The 21659-nt window shown below is 40.3% G+C and overlaps 1 protein-coding gene across 1 annotated transcript in view; it reads left to right on the forward strand.

Moving 5' to 3' along the window:
- DNAH7 (dynein axonemal heavy chain 7) overlaps positions 1–21659 on the forward strand; it is a 234359-nt gene that overhangs the window by 184065 nt on the left and 28635 nt on the right. Inside the window, exons 53-58 of the mRNA XM_072740992.1 lie at positions 440–634; positions 3366–3458; positions 11299–11475; positions 13437–13598; positions 16076–16276; positions 20266–20427. Of these exons, the coding sequence (XP_072597093.1) occupies positions 440–634; positions 3366–3458; positions 11299–11475; positions 13437–13598; positions 16076–16276; positions 20266–20427 (990 nt within the window). The remainder of the gene's footprint in view (positions 1–439; positions 635–3365; positions 3459–11298; positions 11476–13436; positions 13599–16075; positions 16277–20265; positions 20428–21659) is intronic.

Consider the following 21659-nt stretch of genomic DNA (forward strand, 5'->3'; position numbering starts at 1 on the left):
TTACTCATTTCATACTGGAAGCCAGTGTCTCCCAGGTCCGTTCACTTGTTTTGCTGATACCACCACCCACCCGCCTCTCCCTCCTGTCTTCCCACAATTTTTAGAGCCTGTAAAACTCTAAGTGGACATTTGAGAAAAAACATATACTCAGAATTTTTGTGTTTAGATTAGTGAAACTTTTATGTTTAGATTAATAATTCTGGAGGAGCATTATCAAAAAAATAGCTATCTACAATGGAACTATTTTGAAAGCTGGTTATAATGAATGGATTGGTTTCTTATGAATAAGTACTGAGCTGCTATACCAGTCGATATAGAATTTCACAAGAACCATACCTAGGACTGAAAAATCAACAGCCAATTCTTTGAAAATGGTTTAAATTTCTTATGTATGTAATGAATTCATTTCTGACTCTTCATGCTACTTTGTTTTCCAAAGATTAATAAAGCCGAGTGGAGATTTCTGCTGACTGGTGGCATTGGGTTGGATAATCCTCATGCCAACCCTTGCACGTGGCTTCCCCAAAAATCATGGGATGAAATATGTCGACTAGATGATTTACCTTCCTTCAAAACCATTCGTAGGGAGTTTATGCACTTAAAGGATGGATGGAAAAAAGTGTATGATAGTTTGGTATGTTTTAACCCTCTTGCTTATTCCAAAGTTTTTAAATGGAGAAAATAATGCAAATAATTTATTCTTATCTTTGAATAAAAACAAAATTTAAGTAAGCTTTAAACAACTGGTCAGATGTTGAAATCAAGGTTTAGATTTATATTATCCCCACCTTCTAAGTTGGTGGTTTTCTTCTGAACTTCTGTTTAAATCCTTGAATTGTGTGGAGTGCATGTTCCTTAAAATATTCTTTTTGATTTCCCATGCCAGGTTTTTATTTATTAACAATTTAGACTATGCAATCATAGTAGCAGGCGACTTAAAAAGCTTACAAAAGAGAGGCACCTGGCTGGTTCAGTGGGTAGAGCATGTGACTCTTGATCTTGGGGTTGTAAGTTTGAGCCCCATGTTTGGGGGTGCCAAGTTTTTTACAGAGGTGCCTGAGTGACACAGTTGATTGAGTGTCCAACTCTTTGTTTCAGCTCAGGTCATGATCTTTGGGTCGTGGGATTGGGCTCCACACTCAGTGTGAAGTCTACTTGAGATTCTCTCTCCCTCTTCCAGTGCCCTTTCAGCTCATGCTCTCTCTCTCCCTAAAATAAACAAATCTTTAAAAAAAAATGTTTACAAAAGAGTTATTATTTAGATTTTCTGAACACAGTTTATAAATACAGATATAAGCTAGAATGCAAGGTATTAGCTAGTAAACATTTTTGTCATTTGACATGAGGTGTAGGGATCAAGGAGGAGCTACCCAAAATGTGCCACTTTGGCATATGCATTATTTTGAATAAAAGTTACTTAAGTGACAGCCTGTGTAAGAAGTACCCTCAGTCCCCCTGAGAACAGGAAATACATGTCCCATGTGAAAGGTCCTCTCCCTCTACCAGAAGGTAAAAACACATCCTAATCACCAGAGACCAGAAATTTAGAGCTTAGAAAGCTGTATCAACAAGGCTTGTTGCTTTTTACTAATTTACTCCCCTAGCCCGAATTCTGTTCAGAATTCCCTACTAACTGAAACTCCCAAAGTTAAATTTTTTTTTTCCTGTCAATTTCTCACAGATTTATGGTCTCTTATTAGTCTGGAAGGTATAAAAGCTACTTGCCTTGATCCTTTCTTTAAGTCTCCATTTCATTAATGGGCCTCCATGTACATGTAATCAAACTTTGGGGTTTTTTTTCTCCTGTTAATCTGTTTCACGTAAATTTGATTTGTACTCTAGCTAGAAGAACCTTGGATAGAAGAAAATTTCCACCTCCCCTTCAGAAGGGAAAGCTAATAGTGCTCCAACAATTTTTCATGGAATCCTATCTTGCTAATTGGAGACTATTATAGTCAACACAAAATGTAAAACAATTTCCCTTCTGGAACATGTAGAAATTGTTGCCTGTCTTCAATTTTTTTTAATTTAATTTTATTTTTTAGCACAAGGGCTAATATTTTATCAATTTGCAATTATTTTTTTCTACTTCTTTATTCCTGCTTTCTTGGGTTTAATATGCAAGAGCTGTCTTTGAGGAAGATGGGAAGGGGAAGGAAAGAGTGAGATATGTGAAGAACATTTTTATTTGGTTACCTACTTGTATTATACGTGACAGATTGTATCTATACATAAATGTAAATATTTTGGACGGATCTCTTTTGGACTTCTCCCTATTAATAATAAAAATATATTTCCTACAGACAAATGTGTTTTGTGAGTACTTCATTCTAATTTCAAATAGAAATTTTATTCACTATGCTGAATGAAGCTTGGAGATTTTTTTTTATTTTTAAATTTTTATTTATTTATGAGAGAGAGAGAGAGAGAGAGAGAGGCACAGAGACACAGGCAGAGGGAGAAGCAAGCTCCATGCAGGGAGCCCGACATGGAACTCGATTCTGAATCCCCAGGATCAGATCCTGGGCTGAAGGCGGTACTAAACCGTTGAGCCACCTGCGCTGCCCATCACCAATCATTTTAACCTAGAAATTTCACTCATATATTTATTCAAGAGAAATGAAAATAAATCCCACAAAAACACCTGTGCAAATATATTCATAGCAGCATTATTTATAATGGCCCCAAACTGGAAAAGACAAGCTTGGAGGTTTCTAATATGAGATACCACATAGCCTTTCTTACAATTTTATTTTATTTTTATTTTTTTTCTTTCTTACAATTTTAAAATTAAAAAAGCTCCCCCCACTTTTTTTTTTGAGTTTACCCCTCCTGGGACCTTAATGCTTCTCTTCTTGTATATTTTTAATAGTTCTCTCTTTTGGCTGCTTGTTACTATATACAGTTTCAAATATACCTTTATAAGAAAGACACCAAAACATTGTTCAAAACAGGAAATAGAATAAATTTAAGTATAATGCCTTTCTTGCTTCCTTTGTAAGAAATATTTATTTTTTATAAATAGATGATGATGGTAGTTTTTAAAATGCCTTTGGAGAAATAATGGGAAAACTCCATATGCACATTTTTTAATAACAGGTTTCATTTTGTCTAATGATTAGTATTCATATTGACATTAACCTGCTTAATTCATGTCCTAGTTTTGATTCCTTTGTGGTGTTTTAAATTTTCTTATCATTCCTTATTTCATAACTTTACCCTAGCCTAATAAAATTTACATGAGTATTCTTGATTTCATTTAGTCATCTTATGCTTTCTCTAAAAATTCGCTTCTAAGTCAAAAGGCTCTTCTCTTTAGAAATAATCTCTAAAATAACACTGAATTATATCTACTGTAATTTTAGGAACCACATCATGAGGTTTTTCCTGAAAATTGGGAAGATAAAGCAAATGAGTTTCAAAGGATGCTTATCATTCGTTGCTTGAGGCCAGACAAGGTAAGTGTGGGCTTTTGAAAGCAGCTCAGTGATTCCAGCCTCCACCCTCCACCCCCCCCACCCCGCCCCCACCATTCCAGCCCTGCCAGCTGGAATTTCCTTATATAATCACAGGGGAAGTGGAGGAGCCTGGGGGAACTAATCCCACTTCTTCCAAATGCAGTCATTTTTCAAGAAGTATGTACATCATTAAAGCCACACTAAGTCAGTAACTGGCCAGGTTATATTTTATAGTTTTATTTATTTTATGATTCCTCCTTTTAATTTGTGCTTCCCCAATTCCTTACATGCTGTAATCTCATCTTTATTCTCATTATTTTGATGATATTAGTCAGTGGTGTTAGTACCTAGCAGCTATAGTAGAATTTCTGGCTCTTTTTAAATGCTGTCTTACAGATAGTTCTTTGTTGGCCATTGGAAAGCTAGTAGAATATCGTTTTTAAGACATTCATCACTGCTGACTACAAAGGAAAATGTCAATACTGTTCATTTTAATCTCTTAAAAATGATAAAGTATATAACCAATGAATCAGCTGACCTATCATGTCAGCAAATTTCAGTACTTGGTGACATTCTCATTTGCATAATTATACTCTATTTTTAAAAAAATCAAACTACTGACTTACATATAATGACCTGTATCCACAGAGATATATGTATACTCTGAAAAAAATGTAGATATTAGGTATGTTGAGAAAAAGTTGAAGAAATATCCTAATTGTCCTCTGTTACTACTCAAGTAAAAGTAATACATAAAGATTTCATAACTTACTATGTTCACAATTTGAGTTGCTAGGGAATTTAAGACAGTAATTCCATCCTAACAACAAAAATCCAGAATTTAGGTGGTGAAAGCAATTTATTTTTAAAAGTTTTTACATGCATCTGTGGTAACTGGGGTGGATGAGTTCTTTCCTCTGTAAGCCATAGTCTCTTCAGTGGACATAATGCAATTCTTGTTTGTCTTGTCTGCACGCTGTTAGCCTGAGCCCAAGAGTCAGTTGGTCATTGTGCCTAGAGCCTATGATACTTCTTGGTGTTTATGTGAAAATGTTTTAATTCATTTTAAAATTAGAAAAAATAATCCAGTCTGTATTATGCTAGTAATTATACTAAAACAATTGTAAAATATATTTTTTAGTATTTTTTCATGGGTGAAGGACGCACAAGGTGCCTAGAGCCCGTGAAAGTCCTAATGTTGTCCTGCTCTTGGGTGTTGGGAGTAGCCACAATTTTTCAGGAATCCTTATTAAACTAATGAAACATTTTGTGCCTTGGTAGCCCTTTCAAAATGAACTGCCACTGAAATTTTAGTGATGAACCTTAGAAGTTTGCCCTGCAAGTATTAAATTTGAAAGAATATGAAATATTTCACACTCTTTCCTAATACGGCTTTCTCTTTTAAACCCTTTTATTAAAATTTTCGAAGGTTTTGGCTTTCTACTGAAGACCATTCTACTAAAATGATTCTGCATGGACCTCCAATCTTCTCTCCTCAGGATTTGAAAAAAACAAAGAAGCTTCTGTTCCCATTTTATATTAAGTTTTTCACCTATAGATATTTTTTCCCTAGTCTTACGTTTTACAAAATTTGGTGTCTTAATCTGAAAATACGTTGAGCTGCCAAAAAGATCAAATATTACTTATTCATTCTCTTTTTAAAGGTATTTGAGGGAGATGAGGAGTTAGATCTTCAAGCTAAGGGGTTTTTGTTTGTATGTTTTTGTTTTTATTTTTTATTTTTTTATTTTTAAATTTTCTTTATTTGAGAGAGAGATCATGTGTGTGAGAGAGGAAAAGGGTGTATTCAGAACAGAGGGAGAGGGAGAAGCAGACTCTGCACTGAGCAGGGACCGCCCTCTGACTCCTCCTATCCCCATCGCCGCACCCCCCCCCCCCCCCTCGCCCTGGAGGCCAGACCCAGGGATCATGAGCCAAGGCAGATAGGCAGATGCTTAACCAACTGAGCCACTCAGGAATCCCTGTTTCTGTTTTTAAATCAATTCATACTTTTCATTGCTACTTTATCCAATACTTTGGCACCTTATCTTCTAATTTTGCCCTATATGTTTCCATCTCTCTTTTAGAGTTTTCCTCGGGTAGCTGGATGAGTGTAGACATTAATGCTATTCACTATTATTTCCAGTTCTCCCCCTTTGCACACATACAAAGTGAAGGACTCTGGCCATAAACCTCGCTTTGGCCAATAAAATGTGAGAAGTGTCAGGGCAAAAGCATTTAACTGGCAGCATGAGATTCTCCAGGGGGCTCTCCCTGCCATCAAAATTGTGGAATCGCATTTGATATTTAAGTGCCACAAGCAGGCTGGGGACACTGAACCAGCACAGGAAGTGCGTTGCCCACACACCCACATGACTTTGCAGGGATAAGAAATAAGATTTTTGTTGTATGAAGTCCCCGAGATCTGGAAATGTTTGCTACTGCAGCATAATTCAATTTAACTTAGGTGATTAATTACTATTATTTATACAATCACACCTATAATCCTTAATGTAAAAAATTATTAGTATGTTCTATTACTAGCAACCTCAAACCTTTCAATCTTGCTGTTACCAGGTTCTCCAAGTTCTAGTGGTAAATTGTTGATTTTGGAATCTGTATATATTTTTAAACTAATATATGGCTATTATACTTTTTAAAAACTTTATTTAAATTCAATTAATTAACATATAATGTATTATTTGTTTCAGAGGTAGAGGTCATTGATTCATCAGTCTTATATAACACCCAGGGCTCATGACATCACATGCCCTCCTTAATGCCCAGCACCCAGTTACCCTGTTCCCCCAACCACTTCCCCTCCAGTGACCTTCAGTTTGTTTCCTACGATGAAGGAAACAAACTGATTAAGAGTCTCTATGGCTTGAGTCCTATGATTAAGAGTCTCTTATGGTTTGCCTTCCTCTCTGATTTCATCTTGTTTTACTCTTCCTTCTTTTTCCCTATGATACTGTTTTGTTTCTTAAATTCCACATATGGGTGAGATCATATGATAATTGTCTTTCTCTGATTGACTTATTTCACTTAGCATAATATCCTCTAGTTTCATCCACATCATTGGAAATGGCAAGATTTCATTTTTTTGATGGCTGAATAGTATCACATTCCACATCTTCTTTATCCATTCATTTGTCGATGGACATCTGGGCTCTTTCCAGAGTTCACTATTTGGACATTGCTACTGTAAATGCTGGGGTGCAGGTGCCCCGTAGGATCACTACATCTGCACCTAGTGGTGCAATTGGGACAGATCGTCTAAGCAGCAGATCGACGAAACAGGGCTTTGAATGACACACTGGAACAGATGGACTTCACAGATATATTCAGAGCATTCCATCCTAAAACAACAGAATACACATTCTTCTTGAGTGTGCATGGAACATTCTCCAGAATAGATCACATACTGGGTCCCAAATCAGGTCTCAACCAGTACCAAAAGATTGGGATAATTCCCTGCGTGTTTTCAGACCACAATTCTTTGAAACTGCAACTCAATCTCAAGAGGAAATTTGGGAAGAACTCAAATACATGGAGGTTAAAGAGCATCCTGCTAATAAATGAATGGGTCAACTAGGAAATTAAAAATTAAAAAAATTCATGGAAACAAATGAAAATGAAAGCACAACTGTTCAAAAGCTTTGGGATGCAGCAAAGGCAGTCCTAAGAGGAAAGTATATAACAATACAGGCCTATCTCAAAAAACAAGAAAGGCCTCAAATACACAACCTAACCTTACAGCTAAAGAGGCTGGAGAAAGAACAACAAATAAGGCCTAAACCCAGCAGGAGAGAGAAATAATAAAGATTAGAGCAGAAATCAGTGAAATAGAAACCAAAAGAACACAAGAACAGATCAATGAAACTAAGAGCTGGTTCTTGAAACAATAAGACTGATAAACTTCTGGCCAGACTTGCCAAAAAGAAAATGTAAAGGATGCTCATTAAATCACCGGTAGGAAAGGACCCAAATAAATAAAATCATAAATGAAAGAGGAGAGACCACAACCAACACTGAAGAAATACAATTATAAGAACATGTTATGAGGAACGCCTGGGGAGCTGAGCATCTGCCTTCCACTCAGGGCGTGATCCTGGTCCGGGGATCAAGTCCTACATCAGGATCCCTGCATGGAGTCTGCTTCTCCCTCTGCCTGTCTTTCTGCCTCTCTCTGTGTCTTTCATGAATAAATAAATAAAATCTTAAAAAAAAAAGAACATATTATGAGCAGCTTTGTGCCAACAAATTAGGCAATCTGGAAGAAATGGGTGCATCCCTAGAGATTTATAAACTACCAAAACTGAAACAGGAAGAAATTGAAAACCTGCAAAGACCCATAACCAGCAAGGAAATTGAAGCATTCATCAAAAATCTCCCAACAAATAGGAGTCCAGGGCTGGGTGATTCTATGAAACACTTAAAGAGGAATTTAATACCTATTCTTCTGAAGCTATTTCAAAAAAAATAGAAATGGAAGGAAAACTTCCAAACTCTAGGAAGCCAGCATTATCTTGACCCCAAAACCAGACAAAGCCCCCACTGAAAAGGAGATTTACAGACCAATATCCCTGATGAACATGGGTGCCAAAATTCTCACCAAAATACTAGCTAATGGGATCCAACAGTAATTAAAAGACTATTATACTTTTAAAAGAGCAGTTTTCCAAGGTGCCATGGCACTAGCCTACTGGAGAAAGAAACAGTGCTATACGAGGCTACGATTTGGGCTCGTGCTGTGTAGATTTTTATTTCCTTGAATTCTCCAAGTCATGAGTAACTACAGATACACAGCAGGAAGATCAACGGTTGTTTTATCTCTAGGGTGCAGTTGACATTATTTGGCAGCACAATTTTTTTTGTCTCCTTTCCACTGCTCCCTTCTCAAATCGAATTCCACTCAGTGGTAAGAAGCCACACATGCCAGGTTCTCTAACGTTCTAGTTTAGAAAAATGTAAAGGATGCTCATTCAATCACCAGTAGGAAAAAAATGAGATGGGCTCACACTTTCATGTAGAATTTAGTATTTTATTGTGTTTTATTGATACAAGAAACATCAAGGGGATAAATACTAAGGTGTGCAGTGTTTTGAGCCCATTCACAAAATGAAGAGCTTCTGGCCACCGTTCTCTTCTTCTGAACTGTACACAGAAAGCAAATTAATCAGCTTTCACTAGGAAACTTGTCAAGTATAAGGGCATGTTTCTCTGACCTTAAATAAATCCTATAGGAATTTGCAATCCATAGAAAAACATAAATGGAAGACCATAAACTTCTTTCCTGCCTTGGGGAAGATGGTTGCCTCAATTAGTCTGTAATTTTTGTTACTGACAGATTTCATTTTACAGACCTCATGCTAGCAGAATCAGCTTGCAGAAGCAAACCCAATTCTGCTGCCTTGCAAACTGAACAGCAAGCACAGCTTCATCTACCTGGGGAGTCACAGTTTGGTCTTGGGAGAACGTAAGCCTTGCTCAGGTTAAAATTAAAAACAAGACACTGAAATTTGCACTCGCGCCGACGTGTGCACCCCTGACCAGGTCGTCCAGCCATGTCTGCACGGGAGCAGCGGCTGACAGCAGCCTGAACCACCCCCAGAACAGAAGGGAACACTTGGAACTCAAACTTGCTGAAAGTAAAATCATGCACTTAAAAGCCACGTGCTTTTGTTTTGTTTGTCAAACTACAACTTAGTGAAGAAGTCAGCCCTGGGAGGAGATGAAAGTTTTTGCAAATTAGCAAAAATTTTCATTTTCTTCTGTTAGTTGCTCTTGGTTTTTTAAATGTAGTGAGAAAAGACCAACCTTGGGGAAAAAAAAATAAGGAGAAAGGCCAAGACAAGGCCTGGGATAGACAGAGTATTTTTAGTTTCTTGCAATAAGCTTGACATCTGTGCGCGTTCAAAATACCTGAAACATGAAATAACTTACGTAGGAATGAAACATTTTGTGTGGGTGAATTATTACACTGTGATTTTTGACTAAAATTTCTATAATTAGAATCTCACCTTCACAAAAAGAGGCATCCCGAGTTTTTATCCATTCATTGTTCGGTATATATCAACTGTGTGCAAAGAATTCTTGAGTCACCCTGGTAGGTAGATCCTCGCCAACACGCTGCTTATATGCTTGTTGTCGCTTTTCCTTATATTTTCTGTATTTGAATGAACCTAGAGAAATATTGGGGAGGGATTTAGAAATCTAACGTAAGCCCAGATACTCCTTCACTGTCTCCCAGCTCCCCGCCCTCACACCCTTTGTCACACACACTCATCCACACTGGGATGGACACTGTGACCTGGCAGTGATTTTGACTTACAAACCCTGTGTGAACAGATATTCCGGAGAATGCATGGTTAAAGTTTGGAAATACTTGTAACTTTTTCCAGAAGAGACTACCATTTTGAGATACTTGGTATCTGGAGATTGCTCTTGCAGTATGCTCCACGTTCAGGAAGGATGCAGGCTGGTGGAACTGACGACCTAATTTGGAGTGTGCTGTGTACACACGATTCCATCCTTGGGTATATGCAGGTACCCAGTTAGAGTGATGCTGGGGCCTTCAAAAAATCCTGTGGGTTCCTGTTACTCCATTACTCCTCTTCCTGGAATATGTTTACATAATTTGTTACCCAGGTAGAGGGATACCAGCTTGTTAAATCCATCTTTATCACTTGTGTGCCTCACCTCTGAGTCATGATCAGCTGGGAGCCATCGTCCAGATTTGTAGGCGTAGACCCAGGGCTCCTGGGTGGCTCCGTACTCTGAGTGTCTGCCTTTGGCTCAGGTTATGGTCTCAGGGTCTTGGGATCCAGCCCAGGGTAGGGCTCCCTGCTCGGTGGGGAGTCTGCTTCTCTGTCTCTTCCCCTGCCCCTCCCTCTGCTCATGCTCTCTATCTCTTAAATAAATCAATCAAATCATTTAAAAAAAAAAAAAAAGGTGTAGACTCTTCTTTAGAAAGAGGGAAGGAAAGGGGTGCCTGGGTGGCTCAGTTGGCTAAGCAACCAGGTTTCAGCTCAGGTCATGATCTTGAGGTGGTGAGATTGAGCCCCGCTCCAGGCTCAGGAGGGCATCTGCTTGAGATCCTCTGCTCCTGCTCTCGCTCCCTCCCTCTCTCTCTTTCTTTCTTAAATAGGTAGGTAGGTAGGTAGGTAGACAGACAGATTTTTAAAGAAAGAGGGAGGGATGAGGGATGTATTGAAAGTTGTATATCAGTCACATTAATGAATAAAATTCCATGTCCCCATAAACGCCTGCGAGGGGGCTCTGGGCCAGAGTGGTGCTCTCTCTCCCATGTGCTCCCAGAAAGTGGGCAGGCTCATATCCAGAAATCCATGCAATGTAGTTTGGTCCCTTTCTCGGGCGTATAGCCTGTTTCTCTTTCATGCTACTTTTCTTTTTTGCTTTCTTTCTGTTTCGTTTCCAGCCGTATTGATTCCTTCTTGATGGTCCAGTACTATATCAATCACTCTCAAATTTCTATGTTTGAGTTCTGGACTCTGAGAATGTAGTATTTTAAGACTTAAGAGTTGAGGTTTCTTATATTCATCACCACATGTTGAATGCTCACTGAAGGGAAGAAAAATGCCTTTGAATTCTGGTGTCACTAATGCTCATCTTTCATTATTTAAATAATTTATCTTTTTTTTTTCTATCTTAAAAGACTCTTCTTACAGAAAGTGGTGCTTTGATCCTCCACCAACATTTAGCAAATAGCTACACTAATGGAGCTAGAGTCCTTTGTTTCAAATTATCTTTGAATCTGAACTTTGAAATTTGTAAGCAAGTTGGAATATTCTTCCCAATATATTCTGGTCCTTCCTAGGTTATTCCAATGCTGCAAGAATTTATAACCAACAGACTGGGGCGTGCGTTCATTGAACCACCCCCCTTTGATTTATCCAAGGCATTTGGAGATAGCAACTGCTGTTCACCACTGATTTTTGTGCTCTCTCCTGGAGCGGATCCCATGGCTGCCCTTCTAAAATTTGCTGATGACCAGGTAGGTACCTTAAAATAAATGAGGTTATAGGATATTAGAAAAGTGGATCAATATAGTATTTTCCAACTAAATGTTTTCCAAAACAAACTTGCTTATCCTAAGCGGGGGAGGGAAAGGTAATATTTTATCACTCACTTAGCTCTTGAAAGGACTGGGAGGTCCAAAAGTTGACAGAGTCTCAAGAAAATGCTATTTAGATGGCCGCACGGACAATAAAAATAATTCTCCATATCCAGATTATAAAACCAGAATTTGGCCTGGGTGCCCCTTATTTTTATTTTGGAGGGACCAAGGGACTCTGACATTATGACATCAGTACAAGAGCTTGGGTTGATTTAATAAATTCAAGCCTGAGTAGCGACCCCGGGGGGCACCCCCTCTGATCCTGCCACATCTCCAGTCTCTATGGGGAGACTCTCTTGACTTTCCAGGACAATCCTCTATTACAGTGACTTTACCAGGTTAGAATGCATTCTAATATTTTTATCTCAAGGCTTTAAAAATTATTCAAATGAATTTACTGCAAATTTTCTTATGTCATTCAACCTAGAATAAGAAAATCTTCATAAACAGGTGACTGGACATTGTCGGGTTGACTTTTTTCCCATTTTGGTCTAATCAAAGTAACATTTTGTGGAAGTAATACTGATGTTTCTAAAACCACCAGCACCACTTGTATTGTGCTTTACACGTACTGTTAATTTGGCCAGACCTTGTAATGCACATTTCTCTTCTATTTCTTGAAATAGAAGAATCCTCTGCGGTAAATGGTGGCATCTCCATTGTGTAGAGAGGGCCACTAACGCATGGGAAGGTTGGGTGACTTCTTAAAGGCCGCACAGCTCTTTGAATACAGTGGGATTATGTGGCAGGGTTTCAAGCAGCAAAGTGACACGAGGTGATCCATAGTTTCTAAAGCCCATCTTGGCTGGAGTGAGGAGAACTTATCTGTGTGCAGAATGGAAGCAGGGCATTAGTCAGGGGGGTTGCTGCTAGAAGGCCAGGAAGAGCAATGGTAGGAAGGACCAGAGTGGAAGTGGTGTGGATGCCAGAAGAATTCATTTTAGGTGGGACTCACCCTCTCCAAATCAACATGACCTTTTCAACTGCTTGAGATCTTCCTACATCCTCCCCATTTTTCTTCCCATGTTGTACACCGTGATGACTCCCTAGGCCCTGAGTAGGCCTGCTGAGTGCATCGTCTTCACCTGCTATCCCCACTTCTTCCAGAAACAGTAGTAGCTGGCTCTGTTTTTTGTTTCCTGATGCTTCTACCCACTAGTGTTGATGAGCCGTGGACGTTCAGAGGCAGCCTGAGACCATAACTGGAGGCCTCTTCCAAAGAGGCATCGCAGTGATGACTGCTCGAGAGAGAAAGATCCCAGGGAGTTGCAGAAACTGCAGATGAATCGGGCTACAATAGAAATACATTCCAGACAAACATTCCCACAGAATTCTTTAAAGAAATGTTTAAATAGGACTTAGGGGCTAATATATTTTTTTCTCTAAGCTCAATACACTGACCAAATTAATACAGAATTATTCAAAGATGTGGAGGAAACAGGACAAGTTCATCTATCTGTTCATAGTTTTCTTCTGGGCTCCGGATTTTAGGAGTTGCTGCATAACAGCCAGGGTCCTTTCATCTCCTGTTTTCTCACGTTGAAAGTGTTCTTAATTTTTTTTCTTTTCCATAGCTCAACAATCAAAGACCCTAGAGAATTTTCCATGTATTGCCATGACCGTTTCCAATATGAGCTGATTTGCTTTCGATCTGAGTATTTATAAGATTCTTAATCAGTAAGAATTTTATAGGGTTGCATATGTTATATTTAGACCTTTGAGGGATGCTGGATAATTAAATTTTAATATGCTTAAGGTTAACATTTTCTGTAGGATTAGTATTGATTCTTCTTTAAAAATGTGTTGTCAAGTAACATCTTTACTATTCTTGTTCACAGGGATATGGGGGGTCCAAACTTAGCTCTTTATCTCTTGGTCAAGGCCAAGGGCCCATAGCCATGAAGATGATAGAAAAAGCCGTCAAGGAAGGAACATGGGTTGTTCTTCAGAATTGTCACCTTGCCACCTCTTGGATGCCAACCCTTGAGAAAGTTTGCGAGGTAAAAATGCAAGCTTATTTTTTGTATTTGTATGCCCCCCCCATAACTAGTGTTGATTTGTATCCCCCCCCCCCCCATAACTAGTGTTACACCTGTCATTCAACTCCATGCCTGCCCCTGGTTTGGGGGGCTACAGGCTAGTGGCATGGCTGGATTACAGGAGAGATGGGCTCACGTCGGGAGTAGGGAGACGAGAAGAAGTCACACGGTCAGCCCTTGCCCAGTCCCTCTCAACAGGGACAAGGGCTCATGCAGTGAGTTGGAATCTCCCTCGTCCAGGAGAACAGCCTCAAGGAGGGGAGTCAGCCACAGGGCAGACAGAAAACAACTTACCTCTTACAGCAGTGGAGCAAAGACAACTTCAAAGGAGGCTTTTCAGGGGGAAATGCATGAAGCCACTCTAAACCCAGAGGCTTCAGGGTGTAACTTTGTTTCTCCCTTCTGACCTGCTCAGACAGTAGCCCTGGCACAGAGGATCAGTCTGAAACCTGAGGAAGACTCCCCCACCTGTTCTTGCCGTGGGCTGTGGCACTTCCCTCTGTGAGAGGTGGAAATCCCAGCAAGGCAACCCCACGTAGCTCAGCTGAGGAAACTTGACTCCGACCAACAGAGAAAAAGCAGTTGATATAATTACCCGCGACCCTAGACCCCTCCTAACTCAGAGTCCCTTGGGTTACTAATTAGCCAAGCTAAGGATATAACTAGCTCTATCCAGACATGCAATTGAAACTTTAAGGAGAGGGTCGTATTTTCTTTTGTGCCACTTGTCACCATCTTGTCTATCTTCCATTAGACTACAAGCGCCATGAGAACAGAGACTTTGTCTGCTTTGTCTTCTGCTTCATCTCCAGCACCTTGAGTTATGCCTGGCCCAAAGAGACAACCCAGAACTATTTCCTAAATTAGTGAATGAATATTGCTTCACTGCTTAAAACTTTCACTTTGCGTGGAAGACAAAGTTTAAAGCCTCATCATGGCTGACGACCCGCTTCCTCGTTGACCTTTGTTTCCTCTCGGGTTTGGTCGTGACTTCTAGGCTCTAGTCGTTTGAGCTTCTTTTGCTTTCATTGGGATGACACACTTTTTCAAGAATATAGGCCATGATGGGGCAGCTGGGGAGCTCAGTGGGATAAGCATCCAACTCTTGATTTCGTCTCAGGTCATGGTCTCAGGGTTGTGGGATCAAGCCCCAAGTCAGGCTCTGTGCTGCTTGAGATTCTCTCTCCCTCTGCATCCCCCCCACCCCCCACTGCTCCTCTCTCATTCTCTCTCGAATAAGTAAAGCTTAAAAAAAAAGAATATAGGCCATCATAATGTTATTTCTGTCTGAAAACTGATTCTTTGATTATTTGCTTTACCAACATCTTCTCATCCTTGAGGTGTTACATTAAAGGTTTCATATCTGTGCCTGTTTCCTCATGGCTCCTCCATCTCTAGGCCATTCTCCAATGGGGCATATGTGACACAGTTGAACAGGTCATGAGAATGGCCTAGAGATGACCTGTTCAACTGTGTCACATATGCCCCATTGGAGAGTCATAAAGGAGAGGAGAGCAGTCCCTAATGGATGGCACACTGGGCCCAAAGGCCCTTGGGTCATGTTTAAGTCACCAGGCACAGGACAGCTGGTGGGAGGAAGAAGTGGTCACCCTCACTCTCCACTACTTAGTAATTCTTAAAAAATGTAGGCACCTTTGCATCCTTTCTAATTCCCCCTTGCCCCTTTACCGCATGACTGCTCAAAACATGTCTTATGGACAAAGCATTGCAATTTTAGAAAAACCCTAAGGTAACTACTGCCACAGACAGTTGGGAGGGGGAGGTAGCAAGAGGGAGCAGGAGTGACCAGGAAAAGGGGAAAGGAAGGCACCCCCACGGCCTTCAGGATGTGCTGAGTGTTCCACTATCCTCCCCAGTGCACACCTGACTCACCCCTTAAGAAAATAGAGCTCAGAGGGCTATGTTTCAATACTTTCCCTTTCCGAATGCTCTCTCCTTCTTTTCATCTCTGCTTGGCTTAATATTGACTTATGCTGCTCCTTCTCACAACCTGGCTACAGCCAGAAGAATGGCTCATTCTTAATCCAGCCCTCGGGCAGAGAATTATAGCTATAAATATTTCAGCAGCATCAGTTACGATAGGAGATTTTTTTTTTTTTTTTGAATGTCCTAGTCTCTGGTGTGGCCAACTCTAAATTACGGAATGCCTTTGCGAACTTGATCGTTGCGTGATTAAAATTTACCAAGAAGCATGGCAACGCTCTGGGCCTTCTCGACGAAGAACGTTGTTTCAGGGGCAGAATCAGATTTTAAGACTTGTGCCCAAAATTGCAGCAGTAGGTTCTATTTTGTAAAACTGCTTCCTCCCACTTCCAAGCCGTCCCATGCACATACGGGCTGGAGATGTTCCTTGGGTTGTACGTACCCATTCATGTCTAATTTCCTTTTCATTTTTTTTATTTTTTTCTTTTATGCAGGAGCTAAGCCCAGAAGCAACACATCCCGATTTCCGCATCTGGTTGACAAGTTACCCATCACCAAGCTTCCCCGTGTCCGTCCTGCAGAATGGTGTGAAAATGACCAATGAAGCCCCTAAAGGTTTACGAGCTAATATCATTCGATCGTACCTCATGGACCCGATCTCCGACCCCGAGTTCTTTGGCAGCTGCAAAAAGCCTGTTAGTAATGGCTAAGTCTTGCTCCCTCGGCCCCGACGCAGTCCAAGTGGCCCCTGCTGACCACGGCTGTGTGTGGCTGAGCAAAACTACAGATTAAATAGGCCTCCTGCCCTGCAGTGCCGTTGGTTTTGATTACTGATTATTGACTGTGCTGAAGTCAATTGTATTAATATTTTATTTTAATTTTACCACCGGCCTCATTTCTGCGCAGCTGAGATCTTCTGGGGTGTCATTAATAATGTAGCTTTCCATTTAGAAAGTCAGCTGTAAGCCATTCCCAGTACAAATCTGCAAGGTTGGAGAATCTTGTTTCAGGATATTAACTGAGCCTTTTGCTCTTTGGAGCCGTATCTTTAAATTAAAACATAAAAATATTTCCTCCATATAACTATAATGAGAGCCAGAATGATTTTACTCCTTGATTGATGGGACTCATAAGGGTCTTTTTCAGCGTCCCTGGGCAAGCGGGGAAACCACCCACTGCTTTCATGATTAGAATTCGGTGTGTGAATGTCTGTGACCTAAAATTGTTTCACAGCGTTTTGCCATAATTAAAAATGGAAGAGTTTCTTTTTAAGAGGGGTTGTGAACCTTGGTTAAGTTTTTGCCATTAAACAGCTCACGCTTTTGATATCGGGATATGTTTTGAGGACGCATCAAAAGAAAACATTAAAAATAAAGAAGTACTTTCATTAAACAAAAGTCCCAGGTACTGAGGGAAAGCAAGCTCCTATGCTTAAAACTCAGTCAACCCTTATCCTCTGGGCTAAGACCTGCTGTCTGGGTGGCTTTCGTGTTGATTAGGCCCAGAGAGAGCGGGTTCCTGCAGGGTAGGTAGGTGGTGAGGGCACGTCTGCACAGGCCAGCCTGGACAGATGTCCTCTGTGCACAATTTTACTTCGTTTCTTCTAGAGCCAAAGGTCTCTCCAGTGGAAGTCCCACATATTGGAAGTCTAGGCATTTATGAAACACCATCCAAACCAAAAGCCAATCCCCTCAAAAGCCAAAAGAGTTCATCATCATGTTTGCCTTGACTTTGTACTTGGAAATAATTTTTAACTTACAGAAAAGTGGCAAGGAAAACTATATGAAAAGAGTGCTAAGACCAGCCCTATGCCCGTGACGCATATTCACCTGCTGTTAACATACGACTTTTGTGGGTAACTCAGATATGTCACAACCCTTCACCCCCAAGGAAACACTTCGATGCATATTTCTTAAGAATAGAGATTTAATTTTGCCCTCATACCATTATGAGTTTAGTGGATTTGATAAGAACACACGATTTTATCTAATCTGCTGTCTGTGTTCCCGAGCTGTCCACTGATTCAGTCATGTCCCTTAGAGCATCTTCCCTGCTCACTAGCGATCGGTCTCGGGTTAAAATTTAGTTGCTGTGGCTCTTCGCCTTCTTTAATCCGGAACATTGCCTCAGCCTGTCTTTGTCTTTGAAGACATTGACATTTCTGAAGAATTTACCTCCTCTTAAGGTTTTTTTTTAGTAACATTTCTCATTTGGGGCTTGTCTGATATTTCTTCGTGATTAGATGCAATTATGCATCTTTAGCCAAAAAACTACATTAGTGAAACTGGCCTCGGACTATCGCACTGGGAGACACACGATATCCATTTATCCTTCACTGTTGATACGAGTCTTGATCACCCAGAGACAATGTTGTCGGATTTCTTCAATGTGTGATAAGAGCCCCTTGCAACTGATGGTCAGTCTCTGGGGAGACATTCTAAGGCCTCGTCGAGATCCTGTTTCTCATCAAAACGGACCCCTGGCCCAGCTTGCATGACTGTTGATGTGCCTTGCCTGACCCGGTTGTTCCCTATGATGGTTCTGGCTCCTTGCTTGACACCTGCCCTCTACTCTCTGCGACAGCCCTCCCACCTTTCCCTTTATTTATGTGCTGTTGGCATGGACTCGGGAATTCCTTGGTCCCTGCCCCCCCAGTGGCTTACAGTTCTTTACTATCCTAAGTCTTTTACTCAAATGGTCCCAGATTTGGTCAGTGGGAGCACCCTCAAGCTGGGCCCTCTGTACTGGGCCCATCGGTTATTGTTATTGTGGTTGTGGTTGTGGTTGTTGTTATTACTTAGCCTTCTTGCTTTTTTGGCATAAGATGCTGCAGGTTCATCTGTCATCTAGCCCTGGAACCGGTCATTTTTCTGTGAAGTCCTGGTTATGGAGACCTAGATCTAGGTGCTAGACGAGTCCAGCGCTACTGCCCTGTTTTTGGTTCTTGGTCCTTTGAGGGGAGAAAACTTGGAAATACATGCAGGTAGTCTCACACACATGCACAGGTATGTGCACAAATATGCACACCCGCCTCCGGGTGCATGCAGATGAGCACACGCACGTACTCATTCGCGTATTGCAGAAGTGATGAATTTGTAATGATCCATCCAGCTTCCGCGCATCCGCCCAGGGTTCTTCCTCACTTTCCCTCATTCCATATACACAGGTCACTTCTGCACTAGCACCTGGCTCCCACATCATCAGCACATTTACCAATTTGCTTGGTTCTGTAACATATCGAAAGTAGTTCTAAGGGTGTCTGGGTGGCTCGGTCGGCTGAGTGTCCCGCTCTTGGTTTTAGCTCAGGTCTCCATCTCAGGATTGTGAGTTCAAGCCTCACGCTGGGCTCCACACTGAGTATGGAGCCTACTTTAAAACAAGGTGAAAAAAGAAAATAAATAAATAAAAAAAAATAAAGCAAAGTGAAATAAAATAAAATAGTTTCAGAGTCCACGCAGCACTTGTCACTCTGCGTTTCCCCCCACCTCTCTGGTTAAATTGATGCTACTTTGCTTTTGTCTCCACTCCTCCTTTCAGTTTATTCCACAGGGGATACTTACACCTGTACTTAGGTAAAACAAGTCCTCTTGACCAAGAAATGTTTCCCCTGGCTGACATTCTTTTCTTTTTCCTTTTTTTTTTTTTTTTTTGAGAGGGGGAGAGGGAAAGAGGGAATCTTAAGCAGGCTCCATATCCACTGTGGAGCCTAACACAGGCCTCAGTCTCACAACCCTGAGATCATGATCTGAGCAGAAATCAAGAGACAGACATCTAACCAACTGAGCCACCCAGGCGCATCCCCTGACTGACATTCTTAACCCAGGTCCCCATCTGCTCCTTGGGATCACTCTGGGGCGGCCCACTATTGGAAGCAGGGCTCTGATTTCCCTCTCTCAATTCACTACCCTGGAGCCAAAGACTGCTCTACTCTTTCAGGCATAAGTTTTGCACTTTTCCACTCTACCCCAGGTGCAGGGAACATGCATCAACTTTCTGAGGAGCCCCATTAATTCCTTCTCATTAGCTTGGAATAAGAGGATATACCTCACGCTCCTTTCTCCTTGGGGATAGGGGCAAAAGCGCTCCCAGCACAGCCACTGCTCTTTCCAAGGAAACCTTCACAAAATCCTCTCTCAACGTCTATTTCGACCATTTTCTAGCATTCTTGTGGAGGGTGCATAATACTTTCTGATTTCTGATTCAAGGCTGACTTTGCCATTCAAAGTAACTGTAAGACTTCTTATTATCTAAAGAGTAACTGGAAAAGTCATAAGGCCAAAGTTTTCATCTGGAAGTCCTTCTTGTAGAACTGCTTAATTGGTTTGAACTGTCTACTTTGAAATTTCTCCATGGTGGTCTGGGACCACATACTGAGTTCATTCTTCTTGCCTCACTATGCTTCAGTTGGAACCTCCAAAATCCTTATAGGATTTAGTAAGACTAAATAGACGAGCTGATTATGCTCCCTAAAAACCAGGGGTACATAGCTACGTGTGCCAACTGAACATGCATACAAAGGGACATGTTTCTGCCTACATAGCCTGCTGAAATAGTGAATTCTGTTGTAATGTACTTTGGGATGGATATATTTATAAACACAAAGAGTCACTTTCATTTTAAAAAATGGTAAGCATAATGCAATGTGAGGAAGGAAATGATGTGGTGCCATTTCTTCTCATTACAGGAGGAATTCAAGAAATTACTTTATGGCCTCTGCTTCTTTCATGCTTTGGTACAGGAGAGACGGAAATTTGGACCCCTGGGGTGGAATATTCCTTATGAGTTCAATGAGACTGACCTAAGAATCAGTGTACAGCAACTCCACATGTTCCTGAACCAGTATGAGGTATCATAAAAGTCACAGCAAGAATATTACCTATTTTGCTCTTTATCACATTGTATTTGTATAGTAAGCAGGGACTTCTCATTAATTCCTACTCTTACAAAATAAATAGGATAATTCGCAACAGCTTATTAAATAACACTTTGTTATAATAGGATATCATAACTGCTATCGTAGGTAGTTAGGACATTGGTTTGTCTATTAAGAACCTATGTTTTATTATTTATTTTTGACATAGAAACACCTATGGGAATCGGCGAGATGATCATATTGGGCTTATTTTGAAAAGGATTTGAGAAGACCGTAAATCAACCAGGCTCTGAAATGAAAATATAAATTGATTTTCTCCTGTTCTGGAGCATGACTTTATTTTTAGAGAAATGTGATTGTACTGTATTATTCCAGAATTTAGATTTGGGCCATTCATCAGGAGAAAACAGACTCTTTAGGTCACTGATGTTCACCTGAGGTGTGGATTCTGGGGGGAAAAAACCAAACAGTCTAATATTGTCACATCAACCACATGTAAGCCCCTACAATTCTCTCTCTCTCTCTCTCTCTTACACATACACACACACACACACACACACACACACGCACACACACACACACACACACTCCCCATTTTCTCTTTTAGCCACTTGTCTATCAGTTGGATTTTTAACATGTTTGCAACTTTGAATAACTGCTTTTTTCTCTTTTTTTTTTTTTTTTGAAGAACTGCTTATTAAATCAATCCAGGCATCCTGTAAGGATATGGAACTTTTTGAGAGTGAATCCCTTCAAATTTTATTAGAATTTTGTCCCTAAAGTTCACCCATATGTGGAATTTAAGAAACAAAACAGATGAACATAGAGAAAGGGGGGGAAAGAGGGAGGCAAATACAAGAGGCTCTTATCAATAGAGTATATTCTAATTTAAAATATTATAGTCTAGTAGAGTCAGTTAAAAGTGCCAGCAATTCAAAATTTAGCAAACATAAAATGAAGTTTTGTAGAATATCATAGACATGTTCAGAATATCATAGACATAGAAATGAGAAACATTGAGACTACATTGAAAACCACATTCTTCCAGAAGATATCAGACATGTTATCTGAAACAGATATGTCTAAGAAGTTAAAATATGTGAATACATAATAAGAAAAGCATATACTACTATACTGTCTCTTAGGATAAACATCATAAAATTTCTTTTGCTTCAATTTCTTAATTATTTTAAGAAATAATCTTA

Source organism: Vulpes vulpes, chromosome 16 (assembly GCF_048418805.1).
Source record: "Vulpes vulpes isolate BD-2025 chromosome 16, VulVul3, whole genome shotgun sequence".
In the NCBI taxonomy this organism is placed as follows: domain Eukaryota; kingdom Metazoa; phylum Chordata; class Mammalia; order Carnivora; family Canidae; genus Vulpes; species Vulpes vulpes.